The sequence below is a fragment of the Panulirus ornatus genome, chromosome 20 (assembly GCF_036320965.1).
Source record: "Panulirus ornatus isolate Po-2019 chromosome 20, ASM3632096v1, whole genome shotgun sequence".
In the NCBI taxonomy this organism is placed as follows: domain Eukaryota; kingdom Metazoa; phylum Arthropoda; class Malacostraca; order Decapoda; family Palinuridae; genus Panulirus; species Panulirus ornatus.
In genome coordinates, this window is record NC_092243.1 from 6,592,304 (window position 1) to 6,613,452 (window position 21,149).

General features: G+C 35.4%; 1 protein-coding gene across 1 annotated transcript in view; it reads left to right on the plus strand.

The window, feature by feature from the left end:
- The window catches only part of qless (decaprenyl diphosphate synthase subunit 1 qless), a 120,518-nt gene extending 99,907 nt beyond the window's left edge, over window positions 1–20,611 (plus strand). The window contains exons 5-8 of the mRNA XM_071674594.1: window positions 2,882–2,971; window positions 4,484–4,615; window positions 8,492–8,686; window positions 10,018–20,611. Coding sequence (XP_071530695.1) covers window positions 2,882–2,971; window positions 4,484–4,615; window positions 8,492–8,686; window positions 10,018–10,239 — 639 coding nt within the window. The 3' untranslated portion in view covers window positions 10,240–20,611. The remainder of the gene's footprint in view (window positions 1–2,881; window positions 2,972–4,483; window positions 4,616–8,491; window positions 8,687–10,017) is intronic.
- The last annotated feature ends 538 nt before the right edge of the window (window positions 20,612–21,149 follow it).

Sequence of the window (21,149 nt, forward strand, 5' to 3'; positions counted from 1 at the left end):
CTTTTGCCCAATCATGTAAATTTCACGTGCAATGCCAATCCCAGATTATTTTCATCATGACCGTTCTGTTACATAACAGGAGAAAAAGGGGAATCTGTATAAGGCCTTCAACTTTCAATGTGAGACAGCCCTTAACCACACCCATTCATGTTCGCTCATGTACGTATCCAATCTTATACTCAAAGCTTTCAGAAGTATTTGTTTTAATATGATCTCGTAATTAATTTGATCTTTGCATGGTACAACCCTGTTTCCAAATTAACACTACGTATTTCCTTTTTAGCTCGCTTGGTGAGGTGCTGTCATTACTTAGCGTCTGTCGTTGTCTTTTCAACTTTTCACATTTTAATCTTTTTCCCAGAAACCAATGGATCAATTGAAGTTTTTTTTTTTTTTTGAAATCATTGATAATAGAATATCTGTATCAGTAATTTCTTACCAATTCAACATCTGAGATATGGCTGCTTGAAAAGATTATATTCACTGTTTGGCAGATTTTTTTTTATCGATAACCACTTAGATCATTATATCAGAACTTAGCGAGAAATTATCAAAATTCGTTTGGATTGCCCGAAATGTAGATAATCTAGTCAGATTCATAGTACGTTGAGTAAAGCAGAACTTCACACCTAGGAGTAAATGGATAGCATGTCTTTGTTTCTAATTGGCAGAAAGTAAATAAAAAAAAAAAACGAGTCTTAAGAAAAGCTGGGCTAGTGTATCTTAACATTGATAGCAAAGATCAGATAGTCTTTTTAACTTTTTTTTCTTCTATCCAGCATCTAATATGGCCACAGTGGGTCTTTTTTTTTTCACTTTTTCTCTTTGATCCAGCATTTCTAGTATGGCCACCATTGGGTGACAGTGGTCAGTAGCCAAAATTTAGAAAATCCTCTTTGAAGGCGATTTTTTCTTTTTCTTTTTAGAAATGGTCCTCTGTCAAGTTTCCTCATTAGGGCCCAGTGAAAATTAAAGTTTTAAGGTGCCCATGAGAAAACTTTCTCGTCTGTCTGGTCTGTCCATTCACAGTTCATTTCCACAGGATTGAAGCAGAACCCATTGAAAAGATTTTTTTCTTTGAAGAATTGGGATGGAGATACTCTGGAGGAAAACAAAGAATACTCGTCTTAGGGGTGTGATAAGGTCACTGCTGCATTTATGAATTGCATTGTTGTGGGTGTTGTATTCCTTATATCAGTAGCCATTATGTGGCAGCATAGATATCTACCTTGCCACAGGTTACTTTCAGCCTTAACACTTCAGAGTTTGCTTTGGTATTTAATTTACCTCATATAATGTTGAAGGAATACTACAAATTTGTTATTTATTTATCCAAAAGCTTGCCGAAGATTTAAGGTATAATCTAAAATATTTATGTTCTTAAAAACTTATAATTTAGAATATTTATGATCCTAAGAAGTTGTAAAGCCTTGCAGATATAATTTGAAATACATATGTTCTTAAAAAGTTCTGAAGCCCTGCATAATATGAAATATTTATGTTCTCAAAGTTATAAAGCCTTGTAGGGGTCACAAACATAACATATGAAAGCCTAACTCATCCTTGTAAGGTGATTGAGACTCATAATTATTTGTATTATGGTGTTGAATATACCCCAAAACTATTTTTATTTCTTTTTCGAACGAGACTTGCCTGGCCAGTGGTAATTCTTCATGTATTTCTTATTTCACATAGAAACTTTGTATAATTCTTACTGGGAGAAAACAAGATCAGTGTCTTAAGCCATTCTTTCATTTTGCGCAATATGCCTATCAGTATAGTTTCTCTTGCTATGCACACAGATTTTGGATGTTAGAGGTAATTCTAGTTAAACTTTACCTTGGAGACCTCCTATCCGCATCAAACACTATACCATCAACACATAACAGATTCAGATCTCTTTAAGATTTTATAAGTAAAGATCAAAGTGTAGATTCAATCATAATTCACAAGTAAAGCTCAACTAAGGACCCACTAACAGTCACAGTACCCAAGAAAACTTTTGTGAGAATAGCTTTCCCGTTAGGTTGAATTAGGATGGGTAAAATACATGATTATTTTTTAATGTAGCTGATCAATTTTCTTACTGAAAATATTGAGAACAAAATAGAAGTCCTGGCCTAATCTTCAGTATGCAGATTCTGATTAGGGGCACTCACATGTAATTGATATTCAAAGTGGTTACAACTGATTTTATCTTGTGAGAAATCTACCTTGTTGATATGTTTACTTTAGTGTGAGGGTGTGGTAACCTGGGGAATCACAGGGCAGAATAGAAGCCAAACAATTGACTCCTGACAAATCAGGATTTATAAAATTTGTTTCTTTAAAAAAAAGAATCTGCCTCAGTTCATAGCATAGTCTTCACTTAGACCAACCTTTTCCTTCTGGGAGCTCCAGGCTGTCTCTTTTGGGAACCTCGACTTCAAACTTTTCCCAAAGCTTCGAGCTCTAAGAAGACCTGGGGGCATACTTTCTAGAAAAATTTGAAAATTTATAGTGTATGGGACAGCATTCCCTGCCTTGTGAAGGCTGTCATATGATAGTTGCTTTCTAAGGGCTGCCATATAATAGTTGGGGCAAGGGGGACCCTTATCTGTCAGAGTTGTAAGGAGCAGCCCTGGTCCTCACAACTCAATAAAAAGGAAATCTTTTTTTTTTTAAAGAGATAGACTACCCCTTTCTTACTGCTTATATTAACTCTTCTTATATCTATCATAACATTCAAAATATCCTGGAAAAATTTCTTTATTCAAGTAATTGGGATTTGATATGACATTACTCTTTCTTTACCATGATAACTTAGTGAATTTCAATGTGATTACTTAGTAAATTTCAATGCGAGTACTTTACTTACACAAAACTTACCTTTTAACCCCAGGCAGTGATGGCAGGTGACTACATTCTCTCAGTTGCTGCCACCATGCTTGCCAGGATACGAAATGAGGAGGTCATTGTTGTACTCTCCCAGGTAAGTACTCCATCAGTCTTATCTGTTTCAGGTTTGTATTATTCACTCCCAAGTCATTGCCTTCTGAATCCTGAGCAGTGCTATTTACCCTGAAATACTGTCCTGTTCTTATGCCAGTATCATTTATTGTTAGGTCACTTCCATTCATCTGTGGTCATTGTTAGATTCTCTACAAGTATCATTCACTCTGAGATCCATACCATCCACATCAGTTCAGAAGCCTCAGCTGAGAGTTATCCATCCTGGTTGATTTTAAAGTACTCATAGTAAGTGTGAAACACCTCATTCACTTCAGGTCACTGTTAAGAAGCCCAGGTCCTTTATTCATCCAAGGCTAGTATTTTCGTTCCCTATATGAATAACATTAATTGTAAAATCACTCGCATAACCCAAGTCTGTACCATGAAATTTCAGATCTGCCATGCACTCCAGCACATTCCTAGATTACTATAACACACTCCAAAGTTAGTATTTGCCAACCATTATCTTCCACTCTAAGGTTACAGTTGTTATATGCAGCAAGGCATATATAAACCTGGATACCCACACATACACAAAAAAGTTTTCCATTTGTGTCATCCATCATCATCTGAGTTATTAATTCCTCTATGAGCAGTATGTAATCCTGGATTGGATCATCAGCTTTCAGTTATTTCACCCATTTGAAATTGATTTCATCCACCCAGACCTACATCATTCACACTTAACTGGATTATATAGAATATTTGAATGAATAAATGTCATCCATTCAGTCTAAATTATCCTTAAGGTGCTGTGGTGAATTTAACTTTTATTTGCCAAGTCACTTGAGCTGTTCTCTTTATTGATCTTCACCATGTAATTTAAATGTTATACTATGGTATATGTGGAAAAGTGAAAAAAATGGGATAATGCTTGCTTGCAAGTTTTTATATACATTACAACAGTGTGGTTTGAACAGCCAAACACCAGCACCAGTATGGTTTTGAGATATACTGTTAGTGTTATTCTATGATAGAATTTTGCAAAATAATTTAAAAAAGGTTAGGACCATTTTGCCCAGATTATGAGTTTACTTACACTCCCAGCCTGATTTGTATCTGTATTTAATCAGCATGCATCAAAAGTGGATTGTGCTGCTTTTATGGCAACTTTCTGGACATCTTCAGTCTCACTTCTTCCTTTCATTATACTTTTGTGTACTAGCATTATTCTTACACTACAGTACTCTTTTCAATCATCATTGTTGCAGTTCTTATATTTGTTACTCTTGTTTAACTATAATTCATTCAATTTACATTTACTACTACATGCTGTCAGAAGTAAACTCTCATTTGAATCTTTCAGCAACATTGAACAAGTAATATTTTGCGTATATTACATCCAAACCTGACCTCATTTTTAACCATAGTGCTACTCATGAGAGCTTTGTGATCGCTCATGAATTAGGATTGCATCTCACCCATCATACATTTTGAGCACATTTCTTAAACCTCTCATTTTCAAACAGTTAACCAACTAATGTAATTACAGGTACTTGCTGATTTAGTGCAGGGTGAATTCATGCAGCTTGGGTCCAAGGAAAATGAAAACGAGAGATTTGCACACTACCTCAAAAAGACATTCAAGAAGACTGCTTCGCTCCTGGCATATAGCTGCAAGGCTGTATGTACCTGAAGTTAAAGTCTTATAATTTTTTCAGAAATTATATAGTTATTATTACAACTGTTATCTGATTATTGTTAGGGTTTTATTCATAGTGAATCTTTTCTGAGGAATACAGTAGCAATTTTATCATTACTTGTATAGTACATGAGACAGAACTCAAAACATTTTATAAGAAAACTTGTGCTTGAAATTCATGTATATCTCAAGAGTTTGCAGATGTATTACTAGTAGAAATCCTCCTCAAAAATTGAATTCTTGAATTCTAATCTTAAGGAAATGAGAATTGACTTATCCTTTTCGTGGGATTTGCCAATCACTCGCTGATTTCCTGGGGCTACAAATCGGATCCAGTGAATGATGGCTGAAATTTACATATCAGTCTCTGATGGTCATGGCTGGAAGGTACAAATAAGCCATATCTGATTGCTATAGGGTAAAGATTATCCACAGGTGATGATATCAGGCTAGCAAGTACACAGTGAATCCAGTTGTTGATACAGATAGCTAGTAGGTAAAGATTAGCCTCCAACCAAAGATTAACCTCATGAAATGATGATTAGCTCAAGGACCCTGCTGTGGTTGATACATATTTATGGGTTACATGTAGTCTGTTGATCATGTTTGAATATAAGATCCTGAATTGCTTTTGGCAAAATAGCTACTTTACTTGGGGTCAGAGCAAGTTTAATTCGTGTATGTATTTTTCAGTAAAACATCTTGTAAACTGAATTTTAGAAGTGGATGTTAACCTTTTGCAGACTTTATCATATTTGTCTGTTTTAGAATTTATGATGTCAATTTTTAATAGAACCTATCAATTAACATTACGTATGAATCTTATAACCTAGTGTTATCAGGGTTTGTAGTAATAGTATGTATTTGAATGTCATTTCAAGTTTCTACATTCTTGAAAATAGATATTAGATTTGCTATTATTTTTTTATTAAAATGAGGATAGAAACATTAGTCGTACACCTATGAAATACTCATGTGATCATTATTAACAGCTCATTTTTCATTACTTCATATAAGGTATGAATTAACAGCTAGAAATTATGAGCTGTAAAGGCATTGATTACCTTTTTTCCCTTCATTTATCAGCAATCAAGAATCTAAGCCTTCTGGAAAAAAACATAGGAAAATGTGTGAACTATAACCGTCCAATTTGGATTAAGAGAAGGCTGATGGTAAAGTTTAAGTACATGAAGGAGAATTATGTTAAACTATGTCAAAATGAAAAAACTTCAAGTGTTGGTATACTAATAGTCTCTATTCAGTATCTTTCAGTATAATAATTGATTAACATATTGTGAGCAAATTGTTGCTTTGTTGCCAGAAGCTAGTGACAGAGAAATGTATCATCCACGAGAAACTGCATCCAGATTGGCTTGACATTGGCAACTTATTTTTATTGATTATTATCAATCCCTCTTTTAGATATTCTGTAGTTTAACACTTCTGTTATGAAGTGTTCTTCATTCACAAAATAACTCATTTGTCATTATATTGTGCTAATAATTGGTGTGCATTCATATGTTCCGTAGTGTGTTCATATGCACTAACTTTATTTCAACATACATAAATGATGAATTGATTGTATTTGAAAAAAGAATTAAACTGGTCTCTGCTCATTAATTGTGGTAAAGAAATTATATGTTCCAGGCTACAACACAGTAGAGTCCTGTATGGGATGCATCCAATATCCTTAAGTAATAAGTGCAGTATTAAGAAATACTTAGAAAAGCAAATGGATTTGTATGTAGCATTTATGGATCTGGAGAAGGCATATGATAGAGTTGATAGAGATGCTCTGTGGAAGGTACTAAGAATATATGGTGTGGGAGGCAAGTTGTTAGAAGCAGTGAAAAGTTTTTATCGAGTATGTAAGGCATGTGCACGTGTAGGAAGAAAGTGATTGGTTCTCAGTGAATGTAGGTTTGCGGCAGGGGTGTGTGATGTCTCCATGGTTGTTTAATTTGTTTATGGATGGGGTTGGTAGGGAGGTAAATGCAGGAGTTTTGGAAAGAGGGGCAAGTATGAAGTCTGTTGTGGATGAGAGAGCTTGGGAAGTGAGTCAGTTGTTGTTCGCTGATGATACAGCGTTGGTGGCTGATTCATGTGAGAAACTGCAGAAGCTGGTGACTGAGTTTGGTAAAGTGTGTGGAAGAAGGAAGTTAAGAGTAAATGTGAATAAGAGCAAGGTTATTAGGTACAGTAGGGTTGAGGGTCAAGTCAATTGAGAGGTAAGTTTGAATGGAGAAAAACTGGAGGAAGTAAAGTGTTTTAGATATCTGGGAGTGGATCTGGCAGCGGATGGAACCATGGAAGCGGAAGTGAATCATAGGGTGGGGGAGGGGGCGAAAATCCTGGGAGCCTTGAAGAATGTGTGGAAGTCGAGAACATTATCTCCGAAAGCAAAAATGGGTATGTTTGAAGAAATAGTGGTTCCAACAATGTTGTATGGTTGCGAGGCGTGGGCTATGGATAGAGTTGTGCGCAGGAGGGTGGATGTGCTGGAAATGAGATGTTTGAGGACAATATGTGGTGTGAGGTGGTTTGATCGCGTAAGTAATGTAAGGGTAAGAGAGATATGTGGAAATAAAAAGAGCATGGTTGAGAGAGCAGAAGAGGGTGTTTTGAAATGGTTTGGGCACATGGAGAGAATGAGCGAGGAAAGATTGACCAAGAGGATATATGTGTCGGAGGTGGAGGGAACGAGGAGAAGTGGGAGACCAAATTGGAGGTGGAAAGATGGAGTGAAAAAGATTTTGAGTGATCGGGGCCTGAACATGCAGGAGGGTGAATGGTGGGCAAGGAATAGAGTGAATTGGATCGATGTGGTATACCGGGGTCGACGTGCTGTCAGTGGATTGAATCAGGGCATGTGAAGCGTCTGGGGTAAACCATGGAAAGTTCTTTGGGGCCTGGATGTTGAAAGGGAGCTGTGGTTTCGGGTATTATTGCATGACAGCTAGAGACTGAGTGTGAACGAATGAGGCCTTTGTTGTCTTTTCCTAGCGCTACCTCGCACACATGAGGGGGGAGGGGGATGTTATTCCATGTGTGGCAAGGTGGCGATGGGAATGAATAAAGGCAGACAGTGTGAATTGTGTGCATGTGTATATATGTAGGTGTCTGTGTGTGTATATATATGTGTACATTGAGATGTATGGGTATGTATATTTGCATGTGTGGACGTGTATGTATATACATTGTGTATGGGGGTGGGTTGGGCCATTTCTTTCGTCTGTTTCCTTGCGCTACCTTGCAAACGCGGGAGACAGCGACAAAGTAAAATAATAAAAATAAAATAATAATAATAATTAAGTTTTAACATTTTGCCGGTTTGCAGCATTTGTAGTGAAAGTATGTTTTATCTTAAGAAAATAATCCATGAAAGGAATTACCTTGAAAAGGATAAAAGTGCAAGTATACCTAAAGGAAATGGTAGATATATCACCTTAAAATTGCATTGAAAATTCATGACATGTCATGTGGGCACTACACAAATATATATCTAATGATGATTAATGGCATGATGTTCATGTTGACTTTTTTGTCCTTCAGATGTATATCAAAACTACATAGAATTTGATTCCATTATATCAGTGTATGAATTAAATTGATATACATCAATATATTGATTCATCGTTGGTCCCCAGAGTATGCGTGAGAAAGGATGCATAGAAAATTTGTATGTCCAGTGGAAATATGTGGGTAGAATTTGTATGGTTTGTCATACGGAAAGGTAAAGGTATTGGCTTTTTGGAATATAGCTTGATAGGATTGGAAAATGAGACTTTTTGTAAATGAGTTAATTCAGATAGATAAGATTTTCTGGTTATTTTAGCTTTAAGAGTGCATAATTCGCAGGTGGCAATTTTATCTGGTGCTGACGAAAATGTGCAAGAAACAGCCTTCCAGTATGGACGTAATGTTGGTATAGCCCTCCAGATTGTTGATGACTTGCTAGACTTTGTATCTTCATCGAATATGATGGGGAAACCAACTGGCACCGATTTAAAACTAGGTCTTGCCACAGCACCTGTTCTTTTCGCATGTGAAAAGGTATGCAGTCCTTATTCTTTTAAGATATTACTTTTGCACATAATTTTAATAAAGAGAATATAATTTGTACTGGCAAGAATTGCTGACCATGAGTCATGTACAGGCCTGCCAGGGGTTGAATCCTGAGTGCAGTGGTTGACTCGCAGCCAGCCCAGCCATTTATCATCCCATCAGGACTGGTTTGATAAATGAGTACCTGGCTTCAGCTGGGGTAATCTATATTTCATACTCGATCACCATTTCCTGCATTAGCGTGGCAGCACCAAGGGCAGATGAATCCACTCACATTTATTTGTAGTTTTCTTGGGTGATGCACCAGAACCACAATCAAGCCCCACTGAACTTACCATGGTTTCCCCAGATGCTTCACATGCCTTGGTTTAAGTCCATTGACAGCACATTGACTCCAGTTTATCACATTATTTTAATTCACTCTATCCCATGCATGTCTTTCACTCTCCTGCATGTTCAGCCCCATTCACTCAAAAAAATTCACTCCATCCTTCCCTCTCCTATTTGGTTTTCCTGTTCACCTCGTTCCCTCCACTTCTGCTGACACATATATCTTTATCAACCCTTCCTCCCTCATTATCTCCATATATCCAAACCATTTCAGCATAACTTCCATAGCTATTTCAACCACACTCTTTTTATAAACACACATCTCTCATACCCTTTCATGATTTATTAATCAGACGACCTCACACACACACACACACATGCACACGCACACACACACACACACACACAAAGCATAGACTATGCCAGGTACCCATTCTGTTGACCAGCCCTAGGAAGGATGAACAGTTGGGCGGACTATGGACCAGCTGCCACGACCAAGATTTGAATCTAGATAGGTTGATTCAGTTTGCCTGTGTGTGTGTAGCATATGTGGTGGCAATTTAGCTGAGTTTGGAAAAGTGTGTGAAAGGAGGAAGTTGAGAGTAAATATGATTAAGAGCAAGGTTATTAGGAACAGTTAGGTGAAGGGACAAGTTAAGTTGGATAAATGAATGGAGAAAAATTGGAGGAAGTGAAGCGTTTTAGATATCTGGGAGTGGATTCAGCAGTGGATGGAACCATGGAAGCTGAAGAGAGTCACAGGGTAAGGGAGAGGGTGAAGGTTCTGGGAGCGATGAAGAATGTGTCACACAGGAAGGAGAGAACTTTATCTCAGAGAGCAAAAATGGGTATGTTTGAAGGAATAATAGTTGCAACAATATTGTATGGTTGCAAGGCATATATATATGAAGCTGTATTATATTATATTATTATATATTATATGAATTATATGAATTCGGATTAATTTTGAACTTGATGATCTTTTGCAGTTCCCGGAGCTAAATCCTATGATAATGCGAAGATTCCAGGAACCAGGAGATGTCCAGAAAGCCTTTGAATTTGTGCACAAAAGTGATGGTTTGGAACAAACACAGTTCTTGGCCCGTCAACACTGCCAGGAGGCTATAAGGGTCATTAGTTCCCTTAAAACCTCTAGTGAACAGAAAGCTCTTATCTCCATAACAGACAAAGTGCTCAATCGCATGAAATAGTGCTTATCCTGTGCTGCCCATAGGACTAATGCTGCTGGTCTGGTCTACAATATATAAAAGGTGGCAGCTGTAAGCTCAGGATGTCAAAAGTCTCTTGAACACTTCGTCACATGGTGCTGATGATGCTGTTGGTTGTAGGATGTAGTGCTGCCAAGAATCATGAACCGTGAAACAGGAATGATAACTAAGGAAAGCAAAACAAACACTGCAGCTGTAATAGATCACATAACATTGATTGACCATCCTCATTTGGTTGGAATTTACTCCATTTGTTCAAAAAATATTTCAGTAATGCAAATTACTACAAAGGCAAGATTTTAGAAATTTCTTCATGTGGGTATCTTACATGAAAAAAGAATGTGTGTTTGTGTATGTTCTATTCAGAAATTATGGTTTTCATTGTGACCCAGGTCAAAAATCTTTTCACGATGGTTAACACCCTTTTTATTTTGATTTAGGCTTTCACTGTATTGTTGTGTTACTATATGTAAAATAGGGCAAAAATTGACAGTTTTTAGATAGCACAAAATTTAAATAACTTCTTTAACAATGAGCACTTCTTTTACCCAGTTTGTTCCAATTTAGTCCCTCTACAGTATTTCTTCATCTCGTGTAACATGGATGATATGGAAAACATTTGCTGGTACAGGATCTGTTTGAGACTGAAGCAATTTCCATTTCTTTGAACACTTCTCTGGTTGTCTTTATTCTGTTTTAGGTTTCCATTGCAGTATTATGGCACAGTATGTAACATAGGAAACATAAGAAAATTAGTCACTTATGTAGCTAATTTATCACTGGTTTTAGTGGTCCAACAGATGCATTCACCATGTTCTAAAGCTCAGCTACTGTAAATTGCATCCTTAACTGCAGAGACAGAGAATAGTTATTTCTTACTGTACTGCAGTAGCTATACTAAGGCAGGCCCATGTGAATAAGGTCACCATACACAATTACCTTGTAGACCACTGACTATTTTAATATTTATTGTTTTACTGCATAATAGGGCTAAGGACATGTAGGGAGATGAGGCTCCTATATTTTGTTAGAGCTTTACTTTCCTTCACATCCCTTTTATGGGGCTTGCTTATTACCCCTGTTACCTCCAGTTTGGGGTCCATTACCTGCTTGTCTTATTGACCCTGTTATATACTGTAATTATGTGAGAACAAGGTGTAAATACTTTTGTTATTTTATACACATGACTAGTAATGACATAAGTTTATGTTTAATGTGCATTTTATATATACATAAAGGATAGTAAACAATGTTGGGATTTTAGCATATTGTGATGTGTGTGGGTCTGTGAGTGGGGTTCCTGTGCCTTAACGGCAGCAGCCAATGGTGCTGCTGCCAAATGTGGCTTGTCATACAACTTGATACTGGAGACTAACAGGCCTTTAACAAAACCACTTTCAAGAAGTAGCCATTAAGACTGGTATGTCTATTACTTTGTACCAAAGATACTGTAAGGAAGATAGGATATAATCAGGGATCAATCCAAATTGAATAACTGTCCGCTCATATTTTATCTAATGTATTGTTTCCCACTATCCGCTATGGTGGTTTATGATAAGGATCTTTTGTGCATATCTCTATGCAGTTTCATACCCCTCTACATGAAATAGCTATCTTACCATCATCCTCCCTCTTTCTTTCCACCCCACTCTTGGTTTCCATTTTTTGCCCTACTTACCTTCACGTCATTTTTATACACCTGTATCACCCTTTCAGTATCTATCTTTTCCATGTGATCTCCAACCTCACTTTTTAGAACCACTCCCTTTTCTGTTATATGATTCCCACTCACACAATCTGCTCTTGCTACCCAGAGTTCAGGTTTTAGGAAATTTATAACTGATCATTGCACTATTTTTCTCATTTCACCATTAAATACTCACATTCTTAACTATACACCAAAGTAGTTAGAATTATTCTTTTAGATATGCTGTTCCTTATCTGCTAACCATTGTTTTTAATTACATAGAGCTCCAGTCACTTCATCTATCTTTCAGTATTTCTGATGTTTTAGTATCCATTCCTCCGTCTCCAGTAAACATACTCCCCAGATATTTGAATTCAGTAGCTCTTTCCAGTCTCAAATTAAATCTCCTCGTAGACACAACCACTCTGCCTTTTACTGTTTTACCTTCTCTGGCAATGTCCATCAACTCTGCAGTTTCACCCAAAAGCATATATCAGCATTCAGGGGCTTCCATCTTTTTCCTATGTTACACTCCTCAAATTATATTACCTGTTTTAACCTTCCTTAATTTTATTTATTTTATTAATGATTGCCCCAAGACTAATTTCTATGAAATAGTTTTGGTATATTACCCAGGACATTTCTAAAGGCTCTTATAATAAGCCTAAGGCTGTGCTACTTTCATTAGCAGGGAAATTTAGACTTGTTTTTTGGAGAGAGGGTCTTCGATAAGACTTTACTTCTAGTGATACAGTAACACCACCTCCCTTAATACTTGAGTCATATGGATGTTGAACAATTATGGCCTATGTCTTAACCATGCTTCATCTCTAAACTACTCATTCATAACTACATAGTCTTGACATACATCTTACACTGTATCATAATCCTTCAGTGTTTTGAGATGATTCATAAGTTTCATATGTCCACAACACATTTTATTAAAACTTTCTGTGAACTCTATATCAAATGCTTTTCCAGAACCCTGCAAATGTATATATATTTTTTCATTATGGTATGTTCTTAACTATGAATCTCATGATAAAAATTTGATAAGTACACATAAAATGAAAAACAGTAGAACTTCATTATGCCACATAATCCAATAGTACAAAACAAGAAGGCAGTAGAGGTAATTATATTGTCATTTGCTATACAGTTTACATTTTCAGGACCATTTTTGTCTTGAGCATATTATTCTGGAAAGCACCATCGGTTCTTATGAATACATTCAGGCAAATGATACTTTCATTAATGTTTTTATAAGTCTAAGTAAATTAGAGAATGCGATATTTTAAGTAAACTTAGAGCATTACTAGTTCTTGAAATAATGGGACATTAGAATGTTCTTTCTTTTAATATTTTCCCTATTTACGTGGGGTTTTATTTTCATGTCTTTTTTCAAATATTTTTTTCTAATACCAGATATTTAGTGTGAAAATATTTTAATCATTATGCTTCCTCAGATGTACTGTACCATTGCCTGATAGGGGCTACTCAGAGCTTTATGAGGAGGTATTAAACAGATGTAAGTTTTTCTCAAGATTTTTACTATGTGGAGGAATGTTTCTATATCTTTACTTATTGAATTCAAAATGAATTTAAGATAGGATCATAAACCATTTCCATTAGAGATGGGGTCATTAAGTGTATGCCCTTTTCCCATTATATGCAGATAGATGATTACAAATTAATTTATGTCCTATATCGCAATAATGATTGGAAAAGTATAGTTAAGCACACTCTTGATGAAGTAACTAATGATTAGAAGAAAACTGTGCTTGTTATATGATACAGAAATATGTCAGCAATAACAGACTAATTGAGGAGAACCATCTTCCTTGTAAATTCGTTAACTACTCAAAATATAGTAACTAACGAAAAAAATATCTGAACAGATTATGTTTGTGTGTACCCAGTGGAAATCTGTCTGATTTTTATGTAAATGATTAACATAACTGTATCTTATACTTAGCCATTCAGAGATTCTACAGTTACTGAACTGAATTGAATAGTCTAATGTCAACACAGGTAAATGATTTTGCTGTAACTGGTAGTTCACAGATGGTGCTTGAAGATATGCTTATAATGGAAAAGAAAATGCAAATTACCTTTTCTGAGCCTGTAGATTATTCATTTATTGTGAATGTGGTTTCCCATCTCCAAAACTGTATCTTTGGTTTGTAATTTTAACACAGTATTTTGTATGATTCTGTGAAAAAGAAACATTTTCAATTTATTTTTACCAATCCATGTAATTAGTAAAATTTAGTGATTGTTTGCTTAAAGTGAATAGGTGGGTAAAGTCTGCTAGTTTCCACATGGTGTGCCTGCCACCTGCTGTCCTTTGTTGCTCAAAGTAGATGTGACTTGTGGCAACGCTCAGCTTTTTCATTATGTCCTTTGGTGACTGTATATATTATGTTGTCTGCTGCAACTAGTTAGATGTAGTTTATTATTTATTTCTTATTTATCCCGGGTAAAGATTAACCGGTGTGTAAAAAGCCACTAGCTCACTGATTTGTACTTTAAAGTATTTCATATGGATTAACTTATTCAGTTAATGTCCCAATTTAATGCTTATGAAAATCATTAAAGGACAAAATAGTGTTCCTATTAAAAGCTTGTGTGCATATGAACATGTCAGCTGTGCGCAGCCTCAAATCATTACCCACTCATTTGCCTCACTACCCCACACCAATTGTTGTTTTGGTACTCTCAAAATTGTTGCCAATTGATCGATAATATACATATACATTCATCAGCAGCAGCAGTGGACCAATAATTATTTGCAAGTCGTGTTTCAGGCAGGAGTTGATGTTATTGGTTCATAGTGTCCTGTTCTTTCTTCAGACAGTTACCTTATATGTTGAAAAATTTTACATTTGAATACTATTTTAACTTACTAAAATGGTACTTAATTACTCGCAATCTCAGCATTCCAGACAACAATAGGCAACAATCTTGTACGGTATCTTCATTTATTCATCAGAGTTTATTTTCATAGAATTGTCTAGGTAGAGGTTGTGGGACTAATGTATACTTGTGTAACAGGCACAGAGCTTGGGCTGGTCAGTACATTTCCAAAGAGAATTTCACAAGAGCTTGGCACTGATTGCAGATTGCTATACCATGGAAATAGTCCGTTTGAGTGCTTTACTGTCACTCTTATCTCTCCTGTATTTCTCATTATGTTTGAGATGAATTGTGCAAACCCTCTACTTTTGAAATAAGGTATTGTTACTGCCTGTTATGAAATGACAGTAAGATATGTCACAAACTTAGATGGGTGCTTTCACTAACAAAGCTTCTGTAAGTAAACTAAAAGTGTTCAGATGTCGCACACATTTTGTTAATACTGCAACAAATTCATATTATATTTTTCTCATTTCATATATTTATGTAAGGTTAAGGCCCAGTATTTACATTGTAAAATATTTGTTTTCTCAAGTATTAAAGTTTATTTACAGGTCAATAGACCCAAGTTATGTAAGGGTAAAAGTGAGTCCACAAAACCTGTTACAAGTAAAATGTCAGTCTTTTGTCTTTGATACAATGCCTACTATGTTTATTTGTGATTTTTTTTATAGCTTCTCTTTTCCAGTGGATTATGCTTTGAATGAAGAAGTCTCCAGTACTTGGTTCCATGAGTACGAGTGAAGTTCATCATAAAGATATGTTAGTTTTTAGGCAAATTTGAACTTTGTAGCAATTTTTCTTGTAACAAATTGTATTCTTCAACAAATGTTCCTTTTATAACGATGTTGATTTATGGGATGAGTTTGTACTCATGGTGCTTTTTGTATGACTTTTTATTCACTTCAATTTAAATATATGAAACAAAGTATACTAATATTTTTGAGGAAATTGCTGTAGGATAGAAACAGAAAGGTAAATCCTGTTTTTATACTTTAATATAGTTTAAATTGTAGCTGATATAGATTTAATGTCATGAAATATTAGTTTTGTTACAATTTTCCTTCAGTACACACAGGTTTAGAGGATATTTATGCTGAAAATTATCTTAAAGCTCAATAGGAGGGATAGAAGTGACCACAAGCTACATGCATGTAAGGAATTGGATCTATATGTCGGGGTGGTGGCTCAGGGTGCTGCTGCTTTATGCCACTGCATCTTCCAAGTATGTGGATAGTTGGTTGTGAATATAAAAATCTTCCACTCTTAAATATATAGAATATTATTGTACATTTAGAAAAGAATATATTCCCTTGTACAGTCAACAGCAAAAGTCTTTCCTTAGTCTTAGCAATATTTGACAAGTATCTGTTTAATATAAACAGTACAAGTAGTTGGTATACCTTTTAAGTAGCTTCCTCGCATTTACTGATAAACATATCAGACTCCATTTTCTGAGATATGCATCAAGCTGTGGATCAAAATAACCTGATGTCATCCAGAATCAGATAATGTTAGAATCTCTGTTCCTGTCAGTAGTTTGCTGAATCTTGCACATCAAAGTCTACTAACTATTCTGAAAGCATGAGAAATACTTGTCTGTGATCTTAGTCGTCTTTCATGGATGGAAAGGGGAAACATGTATGCCGTTGATTGAACCTTCATAGCTGATAACTACAAATTCCCTTAATTTTTGCCTCGGCATATTTCTTAATTCCCTCTGTCACCATTTTGTTTTTATCCTTTGCAGTATATCTTCAGTTAAAAACTGTAGGCAGGAAATGTTGTTTAGGAAAATGTCATACTTTAAAAGTATTGTTTAGTCAATTTTCTCAGTAGCAGCGACAATTAGTATGCCTGATGACTGGCATCCTCAATACTGTATTGTAATTACCTGTGATGTAAAGATATTACTTTGGACAATAGCTTTTGCAAATAAAAGAAAGTTGCTGAAGACAGTATGTAAATATGTTAGTTGTAATATGCCTTAAAATAATTCATCTCATGAGAACGGACTGAATCCTTTTTGCTTTCTTTGTCTTCTTTAATAACTTCCTGTTTATTGCTTCTTGAGTACAGATCAATTCTAGTGCATGTATTGATTGTTAAATTATTAACTTTTAATTTGTAGCCATACACATCTGTAGGTAGGTAGGTAGGAATTTTTCACTTGAAACTAAAAACTTGTTCATCATATGTTCATTAGATTAAATATGAATTCACTGGATAACTTGTGTTTAAGATTTTATAAATAAATTTGCTACCAGGTTCTTTAATTTGCTAATCTGACATGTGGACTGCTTCATTATTCTAAACTTGGCCAGCCAAGCCCTGTGCAACAGTATGAACATTGTTAATAAAATAATATTCTTTTATATATCATAGTCCTTCTTAACCATTACATAAAATTTTCAAATTGATATGCTTAACACCTAATTACATTCTATGTATCCAAGGTTTTTGCAGTTAGGCAAGTAGTAAAGTTTTAAGCAGGTTACACACAATCAGTATTACTGTCAATATCAATAAACATTATTTTTGGTATTGTTAGTACTTTGAACACACTTTTATTAGTAAGTATAATCATCAGTGACCCCTTGTGCAGACATCGCTTGGTTTTCTCAGTGATTATTAAAGTGAAATGGAAAACAAGGACAAAGCTTTTATTGCAAATATTTTGGCATGTTCACTGAAGGAAAGATGGGTTAAAGACTAGATTGCAAAATGTAGAACTTTCACTCATTTAAACCTCTTGAAGGAAATAAAATTAACAGATATGAGACTATTTATGGTTGAATGAAGAAACAAGAATTTTTTTTCATCTCTTCTCATATAACTATCACTATGCACATGCCACAACTCTATAAATCTCTGTTTGAAGCAATAAATTGTTGCAATAAACTTTTCCGTCTTGTTTCTCCAAATTAGCTGCCAATGCAACTATTCTGTGTTTCACATGGTTGTGACAGTAGAGCAAACAGACGATCAGTAATTAGTCATTCCATAGGCCCTGCCCACATACTGATGCCTGGATTTCAAAATGTTTGAAAATCCATGGGTGCAAATTTTCAGTGTTGACAGTACATCAGTACAACACGCTCACCATCAGTAATACTGACAGTTCAGAAAATAGACTAATACTGATTGTGTATACCCTGCTTTAGAAAGAAAGTGTGCACTGCATTTATGTACTTTAAAAGGGTACATTGTAAAAGTATATGAAACCTCTGTAGGAAGTCATGACTGTACTTGGTGTTTCAGGAAGGCTTCTGAAAGTAGTACATGTAGTGGTAGTACGAGTGATTGCCAGTGAAATGAAAACGGAAATGTGTTAACATTATGTGATTTTACCATGATTAGGTAATTTCATAAATGGACCATTATGTAAGACTGAATGACTGTGGTATAATTTGTACCATAGATGGCGTATGTAGGATGAGGATGCAAATAACATGTTCGTTTTGGAATGAGATGGGCACTTGCAGTGCATTATCAGTTTGTGTGGGGAAATTCTGGAAGTTGTTTTTGCATTAAAGTATTTGGGATTAGATATTAGAATAGTAATATGATGGCTGAAGTAGAGTCAATCAAGAAAAAAATTGCAGCACTGAGATCTTTGGGGAATAGGGAATAAAAATTAAACGTGCAAGACGCGTACAATGGAGTACCTTTCACAACTCTGATACATGGAAGTGAAATCCAAGTCTTTAATGTCTTTGGGGCCCTATATCACTTATCAAAGCAGTGAGTGAAGAAAAACACAGAGCCTTGTGAGAAAATAAGTACAATCTGTGTAACAGGTTCCTCACCTCTATTGGCCAGCAAGGTTGGGGTTTGGACCTCAGTTCAAAAACATTCTATGAAAAATTGCAAGTGTAAGCTCTTCATCCACCCTATGGAAAAGGAAATGCAATGTTATGAAAAACAAATTATAAAATACAGAAATAATTGATGCATAACTAATTCTTTTGCAACTTGGGAACATGTTGGACCAGGACTTTTGCAATATGGCTTCCTTCTCAATTTGGGAATTTGAGGCACCATTTTTCAATACACTTACTTAATTTACATTGAATTTTGAGACAATAATTGAGGATAATTAAGCCAATCACAAACGTTGATTCACCTTCTGCTAGCTCAAACACTTGTGTGTCAGTTAAGGATCTTTCTGAACATAAAAGGGAAAGCTACACAACAATGACACTTTAGAATATCTTTGCATTCCTCAACTTGAAGCCTAAAACCTGTGTTATGGGTAACCAATAAAAAACATATATGAATACTTTTTATCTTGCAACACTGCTTCTGTAAGAGTAATTTTAATAAATGCAAAAGCTCAATTTTAGTATAAATGACTGTTTATTCAAATAAATAAAAACCTACACACTAATTCAACCTCACCTGCCTGGTTGTCCATCCTCTCAAAAGCAAATGTAGCAAAGCTGCAAACCATGTGAAATCGAACACTCAATAAAACCTTTTTTGTCTAGAAACTACAAACACTCAACACTTGTCTGAAAATAATCCCACATTAATGTGCTCCGCACTCATTTCTTAGCACCAGTACGAGATACCTCTCACCCAAATCACTTCAAAACTAATCTCTAACCCCTAAATGGTACTAAAAAGCTTATCCATCTCTTACACTTCAGCAACCTATGTTACAGATCCCCCAACCCTAACAAGAAAACAAAAAAACATATACATCAAAATGATCCAAACACCACACAATCTCCCTCTTAACTGTCTTAACTCCGCTCCATCAACATGCAGCTACCTAAAACCACAATCCCAAGACATACACGACACTTTCTCAGCTATGCTCAGGACATTACTCTCCCTAAAACACTATTAACACCAATTCACCATACCTGAACAATCACAATGAAGACACCAAATACTTACTGCTCACTTGCCGAGCTCTCTCCACACATACAACACACAATATTTCATGACCTGTGTACTGCCTGATGGATGTGGCAAGCTTCCTGAGTACTGCAGGAGTCCTATATAAAATAAAAGGGACTCCTGGGGCAGGAATTAGGTACTACCACATATGTACAATGGGGCAAACTTACAAAGTTTATTTACAGTGTTCAAGTTTATTCTTAGCAGATCTACAACTAAAATTAATTTCATATATCATTTCAGTAGGTAAGCTGCCTACCAAAGGTACATGGAAACAGTTAAAAAGCAATTTAACAATAATATATAAAGTTATTCAGTTCCAAGGGAACCTCATTTAAAATTAAATTGTAGCAAATTTTTTAATAAAACTTTTCTTGCTATAATTTTATCTGAATAACAATATCCGATTTTTAATTTTCCAGGAAAAATAAATACCACCATAAAGCAGCAAGTACAAAATAACCGTAAGTAGATATCATTTGGGAATAAAACGTGTTTTGACACTAGCTAATAATGAAAGTAGATACTTAGAATAAAGCTCAGTTAATGAATTCATGAGTATTAGCAACTAGGTTATCATAATGCAAGTCTGATTCCATGTTGGCTTAATTTTCAAGAAAGGATTCTGTGAAGAATTACTTGATCATTAAGAAACTTTCAAGTCTTCATTATACTAGTTTGGATATCTAGCTGCCCAACGTTTTTGCACTTACAGGAAAGTACATCAATAAAATGCTTGCATCTCATGTATATCTTTTGGCTGCATATTTCATACACATCTATAACATTAACAACTCATGAAATAGTAAGAAGCCCTTCAAAGTTTATTTTTTTCTTTTTTTTTACAAAACTCTAAGTTTTACTAATCTCTTGCTTCATAATGATATGGCTGCTACTTAATACTTGCAAGTCCTAACAGTACACTGGGCTAGATAGTATCCGTGTAAAACTCATTCATTAGGCCCAGCTGTTAGGTGGCAGTCAGTTTGATATCTACACCTAATGACAGCATAGAAAATAAAAACCAGGGAATAAACAACTGAACTACCTCCCTGTGACATAAAAGAGTTCAAGATATTGTACATATAGATCACACCAGCTACTGGCATAAGCATCCACCATTTCTGTCACACTAGAAACTCATCAATTGATATCCATGACTTAATAATCAAAACATGATCGCAAATTGTAAGCCGTTCTAACAATTATTCCTGGGAGAAGAAATAGACATTCATTGAAAAATATGTTTGAAGGGTAGCTCTCCTGAACATCTAAGGAGAAGCACGACATTTTACAAACAAGATGCAATTTTGGTAAATTATTTGAAAAAGATTCATTTATGCTGTTACCTCTTAAATCACACACTTTTTTTTTTTTTTGA